Source organism: Camellia sinensis, chromosome 2 (assembly GCF_055761805.1).
Source record: "Camellia sinensis isolate YWXY chromosome 2, ASM5576180v1, whole genome shotgun sequence".
NCBI lineage: Eukaryota > Viridiplantae > Streptophyta > Magnoliopsida > Ericales > Theaceae > Camellia > Camellia sinensis.
This window is the reverse complement of record NC_138962.1, coordinates 17,700,849-17,715,943: the sequence shown is the minus strand read 5'-3', so window position 1 is coordinate 17,715,943 and position 15,095 is coordinate 17,700,849. Positions and strand designations below refer to the sequence as shown.

The window sequence follows — 15,095 nt, the reverse complement described above, 5'->3', positions numbered from 1 at the left end:
TTTTCTCAGATGTTGTAAAAATATATCAGTGGCATAAAAAAAAAAATTTACTTGTCAATTTTATCCGTAAATTACAGTGAGTCATCAATTTTATTCATAGGCTCTGTCAAGACAACATATTTTTTGGGGACGTGATGCAACCAGGGCCAAAGAAATGACACTATGCATGTCCGAGAAATTTAAAATTTCTCATACATGCAAGGGGCAAATGTAAGAAGAGCTAATTTGAGTCCACTAAATTAATTAGGCCCAATAGCTTAAGATTGGTGGGCCTGAATTTATCGTAAGTCCAAGATTGGTGGGCCCAGATTAATTGACCATCAAACGGGCAAAATTGCTCCAAACCTTAAAAGGGTTCAGATCCACGAACATAGAAACTTACTCTGGCTCGGACTCGAAAGGGTATTAAGCAAGCTTAGAGATCCGAGGCACTTGGACTTCGAACAGATTCAAACGTAATCTAAAAATCGCTCCATTAATAAGTCCCAGAATACTTGCGGGCTCGGAGCTTTCCGGGATCTACGCACCAGAACCATGAGCGTAATGAACTTCGAACAAAGGACTCGATCCCGAGGACGGTGAGTGGAAATAAATTCACTCTTCGGTTAAACTAGTCTATACCCAGGTCGAGGTGGCACGACCTCAGGGAGTCCATGAGACTCGGCAATATTTAGCGGCATAGGGTCCTCTAGGACTACCTCGACTCTTTGGGATGATTGGGGATCATTGGTTAGGTGTGGCTAAGAAGAAAGGTTCACCGAGAGGTTGATCTCCTCTTTGAGGGTTTTCTTCATCCTCGGAGAGGTCACCTCCTCGGACAAGGTGGTTAGAGAGAATATTTTTCATGTGCCTTGCACATGGGCTCTATCCTACATCATGAGATGTCTATAAATAGCACCCACCCATCGTTTTATAAGGGATGGATTTTAGAGGGATAACTCTTGGGAAATAACTAATTTCCCTTCTCTATTATCAACCTTTAGAGTGAAAAGTGGGAGATTCATGAGAGAGCCTTGCCATTATTCTGTCTCTAGCTACTTTGCCTTATTCTTCACCCAATCTCTTATCTTCATCATCTCTTTACTTTTGTGTTCTTAGTTGAGACTATTAAAGAATCTAAACCTCTCACTATTTTTTAGAGAATTTGAATTTTTCTTCAAGAATCTTCGAAGATCTTCGAATTTTTCAATGACGTTCTTGAACCCTTTCATACAACTTAAAATATAATTTCACGCTCAAATCATAATTTTGAAATTAAACCAAACGCCATCTTAATTCTTCCCAAACAAGGTTTGAGCCGTAATTAATTGAAACAACATCAAATAATATTTCAGCCCATGGGCCGTGACAAGACATCCTAGCACTGGTTCCCCTCCAGATTTTAGTGATTCCAACTTCCAACTTCCAACTTCCTAAACCTCATCTCAGCAGACAAAGAAAGATCCAACGTGTTCTTTAAGCCCAGCTAACATCGCATAAAGGCCCAACCCCTGACTACTATTTTTCTTAGTTTATAAAATGTGATTATAATAGTTTATAAAATGTGATTATTATGATGAATTAATTAAGGCTTCAGCGCCTCGAGACCCAGAAAAACAGCAATTACATGCTCTGACACAACAGAGCTGTGTTTTCCTTTCCTGTCTACAGAGAGAGAGAGAGAGAGAGAGAATCGATTATGGAACAAGAAAGTACACAGCTTTGAATCCTCAAGAAGAGACCGAGAGAGAGAGAGAGAGAGAGAGAGCGAGAGGTGAAGAACGATGCGTCGGGAGATCTCAGCTCTTGCTCAACCGCGATGCCTCCTTCTCTTCCTCGTCGCCTCAATTCTCATCATTCTCGCATTCTGGATCTCCAATCGCGTACGCTTTCTTACCCATTTCTCTATAATCACACACCACATATATATACACTGTTACAATGTTGTAATTCAGGCCCTTCGGTTGTGAATTGTTGTTTTTCTACTCAGAATTGTAAATATTTGGAATCGGATCTGATTTCGACTTTAGGGTTTCTTTGGATCGCATCGAATTCCACTGCATTACATACACTATTTTTAACTTTGCTATGTTATGTTAAAAGGGTTTAGGGTCGAAATGGATTGCATAAAAGCTTTGTTACAGAAATGGCAATTCCCTCTGCAAATGATCAAGATCAACATAGCTACTCCTTAAGTTTTAAGCAAATAGGTCATCTCTGTTTTGATTGTGAAGGAAATCTTAGATGGACCAATTGTGATAAGAGTTACATTTTCATAATTGGGGTTGATGATGATGATGTCAAAGAGCAAATTCTTTGGCAGCTAGAAGACAAATAAGGAAGATTTGTTTTAAAATGTTTAGGATTTTCTTTGGATTTATATTAGCTTGTCCTCAGTTGATTGCAAGGTGTTAGTGGATCGGATAAAATAAAATATGCAGGATGCCAAACGTTTTATCTTTTGTGGAATTATGACTAATTGCTGGAAAATAATTGTTTTTCAGCAATTTTAATTTGAAATTAAAGTGGGTTCCAACTGTCTGTTGAGGTGGGTCTGAGCGGTTTTGTATTCTCTTAAGTGAGAAGATTATAATATAAATAATAATGGGCCGAAATCATTGAGTTGTGAATGAGAATTGTTTCATAAAGTGGACATCAATAGAACTTGGTCTTGGGCCCAGGCTAAGGCTTGGACTTGGACTTAGGTTTAGTCTTGGTTTGGATTGGCCTAGGCTTGTGTATGTGCATGTGTTGGACTTAGTCTTGGGCATGGGTTAGATTGTGTTATGCTGGATTGGGCTTGTCTTGTGCATATGTTTTAGATTGGGTGTGAATTGGGTTGTGACCCAAATACTCTTATCCATTTTGTGACCTATCTAGTTGGATTATTTAAATAGCATTATATATATATATATATATATTTATTTATTTATTTATTCAATCTTTGTAACTTCTATTTTTTTACGATAGAGTTGATGATCATTATGTACATGAGAGTTTTGCACCGTTGTAACTTTAGCTTTAAAGGTTAGAGTTGATGGCCATTGATGCTAGATTTTATGGTAGCCTTCATAGCTAAGACTTCTTCCCTACAAGTATAAAAAGAGTTTTCCCCTCGAACTAAGAAGAAGAGTTTTTGAGAGATTTTGATGAAAAATGAAGATGTTGTTTTGAGATAAAAAAGTTGGAGATGGTTTTTTTTTTTTTTCACCAAATAAAAATTTTCCTGTCTTTTGCTAGTCCCTTCTTTGGTTCTTATTAGAGAGAGTGCAACAATTATCAAGTTCACCAAAGCTAACAGAAGGTGCTTCTGCGTTAGCCCAGTCTAAACCGTCGTATCGTGAGAGACAGAAGTTGACGTTCCTCCAACACCCACGGTGAGGCAGCTAATCTATTTTAAGGATACTGTGATATCACATAAGTTTCGGTTTGCTTCCTTCTACTAGTTTTATTTTTTTATGAATTTTTGTAAATTCTAGTATGTTTTTGTTCTGAAATTCAAAATGGTTGTTCAATATGAATCTATTTATTTTATTTGAGCACACAATTTATACAACAAACTTAAAACAGATTAATGTGTTTATCATGAAATTAGATATTTAGGGGTTGATTGGGATGACCTAAATAAGTGTACTTTTTGTCTTTTTACAAAAAGATGTGCAGAAAAGTAGAGATGTGATGTGATGTGATGGAAAAAAAATAAAAAGATAAAAAGATAGATTATTTTTAGATTGCCAAACTTGGCCTTAGATTCATATGAAATTTGTAACAATTAATTTCCTCTACTGTGCATGCTACTGTTTTATGGTCCTTATCATGATTGATTTGGTTTTCCTCATACACATAAAGTGTTGCCTGTAATAATCCACCCACTGCATTTATATAATACATTTTTATAATTAATCTAATATACATAATGCTATGGGATTTTAATTTACTGCTTTCTAATTCACTGTTTTGTGAAAAAGGATTATTAGTTGCAAAGTTTAAAATGGTATTATTACTAGATTTCTAGTAGATTAATTTGTTCTAATATAAGTTTATTATATGGGTACCAATCTTTGCATGACATGTAGTGGGTGTTTGGGAAGCTGCTGTTTTAGTAGGCTATTTTAGTTTTTGGCTATTTTAATAGGCTAGAATTTTTGTGTTTGGGAAAATAGTTGGATTTTTTTTATAGTTGAATGTGATGTTTGTGAGAGAAAAAGTGAAATAATTATGGGTTTGATGCGATATTTTGTCTTATTAATTATTTTAATCTATTTTATTTTTTTGTGAATTTTAGCTTAAAATAGGCTAAAATAGCGCTTGCCAAACACCCCTATAGTATAGAAGCTTTGTATAAAAACATGCTCATATTTTTAATTTTATAATACAATTTGCTTGTTCAACATTGTCTAGATTTTAGTTGGTTTTGTTACGTGCTTATTATGTCTAGAATTATCTACATAAGTTGTTCACATGTTAACTACTAGAAACATTCATATAATTCCATGGTTATTGTGTCTTAGGGGTTTTGGGTTAAAGTTGCATGCTAATTATTTTCTAGAATTCTAAAAATTATTTGCATGCTCATAAGTGGCTAATTTAAATTTTACATGCTTATTAGTCTACAATTGTTTGAATGAGTCTATTTCTAAATTTTTAGTTTAATAGAATTCCTTGCATGTTAATTGCTAGAATCATTTACATGTGTATTACATGTTCATTGCATTGAGAAATTTTCATATAATTCTTGCCTATTAAATTGTCAATTGTAGTATTTTTGTAACTTGTCTAAATTTATGTACATGAATATTGTGTAATAATTTCATATAACTCTTGTAAATTACTTTTAATTTAATATTTAGAGTTATAAGGTTTGTAATTTATTTGGGTGAATTAAATTTTGAATTTAATTTATTTATTTGGAGTTATATCTTTAAATATTTATTGTGAATTAATTTCATTCATAACTCATGACTATTTTTGTAAATTTAATTCTTAGAGTTATAGGTTTATTATGTAACTCTTAACGTTTATTTTGTAACTATTGCCTATTCATGTTTTAATTTATTTGTGGAGTAATAACTTTTATGTTTGTGACTCATTTAGCATTTTAATTAACTAGTTAATTCTGCTATTAATTTAAAAATAATTTATTGTCCTTAGGTTATTTTGTTTGCATTTTCTTGTGGTTCTCTACTAATTTTCTTTACAGGAATACTTATGCAAAAAGGAATGGGAAATATATAAAACCAAATGAATCAACTAACCTTTGTGATGAACAGTAATTTCTAAACGTGGAAAAGGTTTTGGACTATATAAAATCCTTATGGATTGGTTACTCTTTTTATAATTTTTTGCTTGGGTTTAGTTGTTTTTTGCCAATTGTGTAAAAGCAAGTTTTATTTGCTTGTATTGTTAGAAGCATTTTATTTGCTTAATCATTGTTGTAGCAATTTTTTTTTTACATTGTTTGTAATTCGGTTAGCAATTTTTAAATTGCTTGTAAGTTTAGAACTTGGTTTGGTTTTTTGTAATAGAAACCGAAGTGTTTAGCCTTGGCTAAAGAGTAGTTCTTATTTTTGGGGTTTGAGGAAGTGTTTGGGTTTAATCATTTTATTCCCAAAGTGTTGGAAAACCAAGTTTGGAGAAAGTCTTTGGTAATAATCTGATTATTTCCAAAGTGTTTTGGTGTTGAGAAAAGAAACCAAATTTTAGCATTAGCTAAAATATTTTTGATTTTTATTCAAAAATAATGGGCTCAGTTCCGGGAGTACCGGTTAACTTTTATGAGTGGTGTAATTTTGGTAGCAAATTTTATTTGCTTGGGAATTGGTTTGTTATAACCTGGTTTATCCCTTGGAGGACTTAATTTTAAAAATTGTTTTTCACGGACTAGGAGTCAACATGCTTTTGAAAGTTTTGTCAAAAGATTAACTGGGTTTTAAGTGGGATCGGTGTGACCAGTCTTTCTGAGAATATTCTTGACCATGTTCGATTCTAGGTTAAGTGGTGAGACTAATTTTGAATTAAATTTTCAACTGTGGATTTTTTAAGTATTAAGTTTAATTTCTGAAAAAACAAAATAATGAAATTCTGTTTTGATTTTTCAGAAATGGTTTCAAGAGGTGACAACAGGAAATGTTGTTCCACCTAACAACCTTAAACCTTGCAAGGTTCTTAGAGGAAGATCTAGAGAGATCAAATGTGATTAAAGGAAATCATGATGATATCTTTGAATTAATCAAAGGCGATTGATATGTTATCCTTGTATCAATTATAGTATATATGATTGCTATGTGATTTTGCTTGAAAACAAAGATGTGACAACCTGTTAGGATGTGTGAATATATTTTTGAAATTTTAAATTCTAAATATATTCTTAAATTGGTGGTTCCTAATAAGTACAAGATCACTGATCACAGAGATAAAAAACTAGTGATTCCTAGGAGGCTACACAGTTATGTGATTGTCATTCCTAGTAGTAAATAGATTACTGATCATACGTTAAGACATGATGGTTCCTAGTAGTAAAAGAGTCTACTGATCATATGTCAAGACATGATGATTCCTAGTAATAAAATGGCATACTGATTCTATGTCAAGACGTTGTGATTCCTAATAGTGGAGTGACTGCTGATTACATGTCAAAACATTGTAATTCTTAGTAGTGGAGAGTCTACTGACCACATGATAAGAAAGGAGTGATTCTTAATTATAAGACTACTTGCATGTTGTGAAGTTCCGAATAGTAGACTATTGATCACTAGGTTTGTGATTCCAAATAGTAAGGTTATTGACTTCAGAGAGTGACATGATGGACCAAATTTGTTTTGGTACCTTGAATTCGAGAAGACCTAATTAGGTTAATGACAGTTTGAGTTTTTTGTGATATGATTATGAGAGTCTCATAATCATTATGACACAAGGAATTGTTTAAAGACCCTGTATGAATTTTTGGAAAAGGCCAAAAGCCTTTGTATAAATTCTACAAACGTAGGGGTGTCATGCAAAAGGTGGTAATACCTAAACCGAGAGGGTTAGGATAAGCCTAAAAATCCGTTGACTTTGTATTCAACGGTTATGCACAACATAGCAGTGCATATTGATTTCTTGTGTCTAAGTCTGCTATTCCAGATATACACAAGAATACTATCATGGAATCTAGAAATGCATCTTTCTTTGAAAATATATTTCCTTGTCGTATCCAAGAAGGGATTCCGAGTTCCATGAAAGAGGTTGAAGGTGACAATGATCAAGTCGATGATCAAGATGAGGAAGTAGATGAGCCAAGAAGGAATAAAAGGGCTAGGACCGCAAAGTCCTTTGGTCCAAACTTCTTGACTTATATGTTAGAGGGAGAACCTCGAACTTTCCATGAAGCTGTGACTCCATCTGAAAGTCTTTATGGAAAGAAGCAATCAAGAGTGAAATTGACTCCATCTTACAGAACCATACTTGGGAGTTGGTTGATCTAACCCCAGGTAGTAAGGCCTTAGGGAGTAAGTGAATCTTTAGAAGAAAGATGAAAGCGGATGGGTCAATTGATATGAAGTTAGGCTAATTATCAAAGGATACAGGTAACGAGAAGGCTTGGATTACGTTGACACGTATTCACCTGTGACAAGGATTACATCCATTCGCATGGTGATTGCGATAGTCGCTTTACGTGGTCTGGAGATCCATCAAATGGATGTAAAAACAACTTTCTTAAATGGAGATTTAGATTAAGAAATCTATATAGAGCAACCCAAGGGGTTTTCAGCTCTAGGGAAAAATAAGAAAGTCTGTAAGCTTGTTAAGTCATTATATGGTTTGAAGCAAGCTCCTAAATAATGGCATGAGAAGTTTGACAGACGTTATGTTGTCAAATGGATTTAGAATCAATAAGTGTGACAAGTGCTTATAGAATCAATGAGTGTGACAAGTGCGTATATATTAAAGACACTGACAGAGGTTATGTCATTTTGTGTCTATACATAGATGACATACTCATTGTTGATAGTAATGATGAAATGATTAAAATTACCAAGAGATTGTTAAACTCCAAGTTTGACATGAAAGATATGGGCCTTGCAGATGTCATTCTGGGTATTAAGATAACCAAAACATCTAGGGGTATTGCACTTTCTCAATCTCACTATGTTGAGAAAATACTTGAGAAATTTGGTAAATCAGATACAAGTGTGTTTAGGACACCAGTAGACTTGAGTCATACATTTGACTAAGAATAATGGTGCAAGTGTATCTTAGCTAGAATATTCTCAGGTCATCGGAAGTTTGATGTATCTAATGAGTTGTACAAAGCCGGATATAGCCTACTCTGTTAGCAAGCTTAGTAGATACACAAGTAATCCGAATACTACTCATTGGAGGGGCATTATGTTGGTGTTAGGTTATCTACGCTATACCCGGGATTATGGGCTGCATTATACCAGATACCCAGCGGTACTAGAAGGGTATAGTGACGCTAATTGGATATATGATATAAAGGATTCCAAATCTACTAGTGGTTATGTGTTTACCCTCAAAGGGGCAACTGTGTCTTAGAAATTTTCCAAGCAAACATGTATATCGAGATGAACGATGGAATCTAAGTTTATTACTTTGGATAAAGCAACTGAAGAAGCTGAATGGCTTCGCCAGTTCATTGAGGATATTCCACGTTGGCCAAGACCTGTGCCTACTATCTGTATTCATTGTGATAACCAATTGGCATTGGACGCGCACAGAGTCTTATATATAATGGAAAGTCTAGACATATCCACCGTAGATATAATTTCATACAACAACTACTCTCTAATAGAGTTGTCTCTTTAGACTATGTAAAGTCTAAGGACAGCATTGTGGATCCGTTAACCAAAGGGTTAACTCGAGAGTTAATAGAAACCTCATCAAGAGGAATGGGTTTAAGGCCTTTAGTAATATTACCGGAATGGAAAACACAACCTAGTTGACTGGAGATCCCAAGATATAGGTTCAAAAGGACAACCTAATTGCGTGTAACGGGTGAGCTACTGTGGAGGTAAATCCTCCTGCCCATTCCTTTATACAGTGATACCCTGTGAAGTGGGAGATTAAGCTAATGCTTTTAATGACTTAAGTGTTGTGAATAGTCAACCGTGGTATAGCGAAATACCTTATGTAGGTCACCTATGTGAGTGCAAAGTGGGGTCGTTTTTTTAAGAATTGACAAGTCTGAATTATTTAAAAACGCTCACTGAACCAGGCTAGTGTTCCAGGGCCAATTCGGACACACCAGTGAGAATAAGAATAATGGTTAGAGTAACTCTTGTGTGAGGACTATTGTCTCGATTTACACAAACGGTAGAACAGTTTAAGATATCACGTTCACTAGTCAGCCAGTAAATCCGATAGGCTTTCACTACGAAAGGTTCAAGGCCAACAACTACCTTTTCTGATGCAGGGTTATTTTGTGTGCTCTCTCTCCGAGTCTTTGTTGTTAAGCGTTATCTGTTTTTCTTTGTTCGTCCAATTTTATTTATGTGGGGGATTGTTGGAAAATAATGGTTTTTTGGCAACTTTAATTCGAAATTAAAGTGAGGCGCAACCGCCTGTTGAGGTGGGTCTGAGTGATTTTGTATTCTCTCAAGTGAGAAGATTACAATATAAATAATGATGGGCCAAAACCATTATGTTGTGATTGAGAATTGTCTCATAAAGTGGACATCAATAGAAGTTGGGCTTAGGCCTAGGCTTAGGTTTAGTCTTGGTTTGGACTGGCATAGGTTTATGTATGTGTAGTCTTGGGCATGAGCTAGATTGTGCTATGTTGGACTGGGCTTGTCTTGTGCATATATTTTAGACTGGGTGTGGATCGGGTTGTGACCCAATATCCGTATCCATTTGTGACCCATGTAGTTGGATTATTTAAATAGCATTATATATATATATTTATTTATTCAACCTTTGTAACTCTCATCTTTTGATGATGGAGTTGATGATCATTATGTACGTGGGAGTTCTGCACCTTCATAACTTTAGCCCTAAAGGCTAGAGTTGATGGCCATTGATGCTAAGTTTTATGGTAGCCTTAATGGCTAAGACCTCTTCCGTACAAGTATAAAAACGGCATTTCCCCTTCAACTAAGAAGAAGAGTTTTTGAGAGATTTTGATGGAAAATGTGGATGTTGTTTTGAGATAAAAAAGTTAGAGATGGTGTTTTTTTTTTTTTCACCAAATTTTTTTTTCCCTATCTTTTGCTAGTCCCTTCTTTGGTTCTTGTTAGAGAGAGTGCAACCATTATCAAGTTCGCCAAAGCTAACAGAAGGTGCTTTTGCGTTAGCCTGGTCTAAACCGTTGTGTGGGAGACAGAAGTCGACGTTCCTCCAACACTCACGATGAGGCGGTTAATCTGTTTTAAGGATACTGTGGTACCACACAGGCTTCGGTTTGTTTCCTTCTACTAGTTTTATTTTATTATGAATTTCTGTAAATTCTAGTATGTTCTTGTTCTGAAATTTAAAGTGGTTGTTCAATATGAATCTATTTATTTTATTTTAAGCACACAATTTATACAACACTAATCAGGTCTGTGCTGTTTAGCATTCAATCTAAAGCTTGTTTGGGTCTTAAAAAAAATAAAAATGATTATTGGACATGCTTGGAGAAGTGTTTATGCTTCTTAGAAGGTGGTAGAGGGTTGCATTTCAAACTTACTAATTGAATATCTTCTGTTGACGCGCTAGAGTTATTTCTAACTGCTCGAGATTTAGGAGTACTACTTTTAGATTATTGTAGAGTCATTCTTTTTATGACAATATTCACCTCACTACTGTTCATTCTCTATATTCCTACGAGTTGCTAGTATATTGAACTACTTCTTTCAAATTCATGCTCAGGAAGTAGATGAGGTGGAGGAGGCCTATGTAATTACCCACAGGGTGTATTTAGATGTCGATATTGATAAACAACGTGTAGGTATGTAGCAATCATTTCTCTTTCTATAAATTGTAGTCGAAGTAGCTAAATTTGTTAGCTCAAATGTTTGGATGTGAACTTTGCTTTTGGCTTTGGGTTCTCAAATCCTTTTAATTCTGGTTGATCTGCATCAATTTTTGGTTTTCCTTCTGTCTCAATTACTGGAGCCACAACTCCATATCATGAAAGTGAGAAAATATTCCGTATAAAGCCCCTTCTAAACAATTTTTTAATTTGGATCATTTTTTTGGTTGAAATTTTTTGTTCTTTGTTTCAGTAATTGACTGTTTTTCTCGATGATATTTTTGCTAATTCTTCTTCTGCCACCCTTATCCTGGTCCTGGCCTAAAGTGGAGTCAAGTTTTCTTTTTCACTTCAAATGCATTTTGATCTTATTAAACCCTTTCCCAAATTGTCCCATATGGAGTGGGGCAGAGTGGGTTACCCAATTAGTCAGGTCAGTTGCCATCCCTGAGGGTGATCCATTACTTATGGTGCCGGCCCACTTTTTTGAGTTTCTTGAATTGATGCTTTTCAGTTATTATCCAACATTCATTTACAGAGTTGTCTTCATCTTAGTAAATCTTGACCTACCCCTGAATTTTCTGCAGGGAGAATCGTAATTGGATTATATGGTGAAGCCGTACCGAAAACTGTTGGTATGTCTTCAGTATTCAATTGTGTAATCTTTTTTCTGTGCGCAATTGTCTAATCTTTTGAGTTTATCCTTTTACAGAAAATTTCAGGGCTTTGTGTACAGGTATTTTGGTGTACTATCTTTTCAATTCTTATGGTTTTGAACTTTTTCCCAGTTTTCTAATGAATCTGCTGCAAATAACCTGCATTTTTCAATTGCAGGGGAGCTGGGCAAGAGTACCAGCGGAAAACCTCTACATTACAAGGGAACACCATTTCATCGCATAATTCCTGGGTTCATGATTCAAGGTGGAGATATTATTTATGGTGATGGGAAGGGAAGTGAATCTGTATATGGTGGCACCTTTCCTGATGAGAGTTTTAAGATAAAACACTCGCATCCAGGTCTTTATATGCACATACATGACTGTGCCTTCTCCTTATAATGCAGTCCACATTCAGGAATTTACATGATAATTTTGTTTAGAGGTGTAGATCTTTGGTGTATTGAGGTTTTTTTTGCTATCATTTTTGCCCTGAGGCTCTCCTTTTTGCAGGTGTTGTTTCAATGGTGAATTCAGGTCCTGATTCCAATGGCTCACAATTTTTTATCACCACAGTCAAAGCCAGCTGGTAAGCTATTTCATGGAGTGACATTATGTTATGTTGAATTAAGATACTAGGATCTAAACCAAAAAAGTTTAGCACACTCCAACTTTCCAAGTTTTCAATCTTTACTCTGCTTTTCGTTATTACTTTAACTGCCTGCTGAAGCCGGGTTGTTCTTCTGATACTAACAGATCAATCTTTACTATGAGTTGAACTAAAAAACACAGGGTGTTCAAAATTTTGTGTTTTCAATATGATAAATGTTGGTTGCTGAGCAAAATCCATACAATTTTGCAGATGTATGGTATAATCTGTGTGAAACTTTTCAGGTTAGATGGGGAGCACGTTGTGTTTGGCAAGGTTATTGAAGGCATGGACGCTGTCTATGCAATAGAGGGGGGAGCTGGGACCTACAGCGGGAAACCCAGGAAAAAGGTAATTATTGCTGATTCTGGCGAGATATCTAAGAGCGAGTGGGAAGAGGGAAGTAGAAGCTCAACAAGTGCCTCGTGACAATGACAACAAAAGCAAGTTTTGCAGGGTCCATCTGCCAATCTAGTCGTAGGTAATAGATTTGATCTGTGCCATCATAATATATGTTCATTAAAGTTCTTGTTTTCAATACATACTGTGGAAGAAAATGATACTACTATCGAATATCTGGCACATATATTTTGCTGTGATCCAAGTACACTGGGGAGATGAGTTCGTGTGTTGCATTTAACGTAGTTTGTCTAGTACAGAACTAGTAAGAATTGTATTATTTGTGCCTAATTCTATATTTATTTGACTATGGATCTACTTGATTCTGTTGTGGAGCCATAGCCCATAATTATGTGTGTGTTACAAACCGAATACACAATTTTTCTGTGCAAATTCTGGATCAGTTAATGCTGCGTCACTTCTTACCTTGAGAGATAGATGCTTTGTTTGAAGAAAATTCTCTCTTCTGATTTTGACATTTTCGTACTGTTGTTGGTGAGACCATGGCCAATGAATTGGAATTGGAAATGCGTTATATCTCTTTATAATTCATGAGGAAAAGTTCACGGTTCAGCTGTCAAATCTCTTGAAAAACAAACACAAGCAATCTGCCTCCATTTTTTGCACCCTTGAAGGCAGTCACTTCAATTTTTTTTCCCCTTGTCATGGAATGTAGCCGGTTTTGTATGCAGAATATATGCTTAGATCATGACTTTGCTAAAACAATTTTTTTTTTCTTTGTTAGCTGGAAGGATAAGTATGCTCAGTTCTCACTATTCTGAGGAGAAACAACCTTCAAATTGCAGCTCTAAATATGAAGCATGAAAGCATCACCAACCCCTTCAAAAGCATCATTAAAGATTGCAGGTTTTTGTTCTTAATCACATCAAATGCAGAGACTGACTCAGTGTTGAAAGAAGGCAATTTCTTAGCTAACTAGTATTTGCTGATCGTGTTGGGTCGTGTACAGCAGACCCTTTTATCTCTGCTTATTTGTTATTTGTTTGTGTGTACAGATATACATATTAAAAACAAAGAAAGTGGTCAGCCAAGAAAGAGATTAAGTAATCATATTTATGTTAAAAAAGTGTGCCTAGAAAAATGCTACTAGAGTACTGATATTTAAATATCATTTACATTTTGGAGTGATTTGGAAAGCCAGTTAAAAATTACTTTTAGCTTTTAACTTATTTTGAGTCATATTAATTTTTCATATTTTTTATACACAAAAAGACAAAAAAAGAAAAAAAAAAAGAGTTAGAAAGTCAACTTTTAATCAATTTTTCAAATCACCCATTTATATATACAAAAATGTTCCGTAGCTCAAATGAGCTGAGGCCCAAGCGGCCTAAAATTTTTCTCTCTCTATCTGTTTCCTTTCCTCTCCTCTCCTCTCCTCTTGGAAACAAAAAAGTATTCAAACACAAAAAATACTCTCACTCACCCCCATTTACCATTTACTCATCCATCTCTATCCCTAGATTCATCTCATGTCAGATTTCTCTTATCCCACTCATCTCGGTCTCATGTCAGCTCTCTCTCATCCCTCTCATCACGATTAAACCTTCCTCTGTTAAAGTGACCAATTGATGAGCACCACTGGAAGCTTCCCAAGAAAATCAGAAGCATGAAGAGAAGAACAAACAAGGGTATGACAAAAGGCTTGTCAAGCCTTGAGTTTGAGGAGCTAAAAGGGTTTATGGATTTGGGTTTTGTGTTCTCAGAAGATGTGAACTCAAGTTTGGTTGAGATTATTCCTGGGTTACAAAGATTGGCCAAGAAAGATGATGGTGAAGAACAAGTGAAAGAGACTAGTAGTAGTAGTGCTTTTGATGTATCTTCAATCCCAAGGCTTTACCTTTCTGAAGTATGGGAGGTATGGGAGAGAGAGAAGAGAGAGAATTCATTGATGAATTGGAGAGTTTTTGGTTTTGATTTTGAGTTTGAGATGGAAGACGATCCACCTCCTTTCTCTTCTTTCTTTTTCTTTCTAGACAATTGGGTGTGTTGTTTGATCGGTCGGCGTTTTTTTTTGGCTGGCTGAATGGTTTTATGTCCGGCCTGGTGGTTTTATGAGACAAATCAAAAAAAAAAAAAAACAGAGAGAGAGAGAGATATATATATATATGGGAATTTACACCAAACAAAACGCAATATCAAATATTTAAAAGTTAATCGATTTCACATTCTGTTTGGTAAACATTGTAGGTAGATAAATGAAAAAAATTCAAAACTTTCCCCCCAACAATTTTCTGAGCACCCAATCAGACATTAAAACAAGAGGAAGAAAAGGAAACAAGAGGAAGAAGAGGAAGGAAAAAGAGAAGGGGAAGGAAGAAGAGGAAGAAGAAAGGGGGAAGGAAAATGAAAAAGAAAAATGATTTTGATTGAGTTTGGATTCAGAAATAACCGAGCAAGAAGAGGAAAGAAAAAGAGGGGGAAGGAAAAAAGAAAAAAAAAG

General features: G+C 35.3%; 1 protein-coding gene across 4 annotated transcripts; it reads left to right on the top strand.

Moving 5' to 3' along the window:
- The first annotated feature begins 1,413 nt into the window (after nucleotides 1-1,413).
- On the top strand, nucleotides 1,414-13,938 carry LOC114311397 (peptidyl-prolyl cis-trans isomerase CYP21-1). 4 transcript variants are annotated; one of them, XR_003646475.2, is made up of 8 exons: nucleotides 1,414-1,862; nucleotides 10,828-10,906; nucleotides 11,518-11,565; nucleotides 11,643-11,666; nucleotides 11,765-11,947; nucleotides 12,100-12,175; nucleotides 12,481-12,716; nucleotides 13,380-13,938. XR_003646475.2 is itself a non-coding variant. In XM_028257542.2 (7 exons), exons 1-7 carry the CDS (start codon nucleotides 1,764-1,766, stop codon nucleotides 12,662-12,664), a joined length of 693 nt encoding a protein of 230 aa, XP_028113343.1. In that variant the 5' UTR covers nucleotides 1,422-1,763; the 3' UTR covers nucleotides 12,665-13,027. The 4 variants fall into 4 exon arrangements, 2 of the variants coding, with proteins under 2 accessions (XP_028113343.1, XP_082760170.1); XM_028257542.2 differs by lacking the exon at nucleotides 13,380-13,938 and having other exon boundaries at nucleotides 1,422-1,862; nucleotides 12,481-13,027; XR_003646476.2 differs by lacking the exon at nucleotides 10,828-10,906 and having other exon boundaries at nucleotides 1,544-1,862.
- The last annotated feature ends 1,157 nt before the right edge of the window (nucleotides 13,939-15,095 follow it).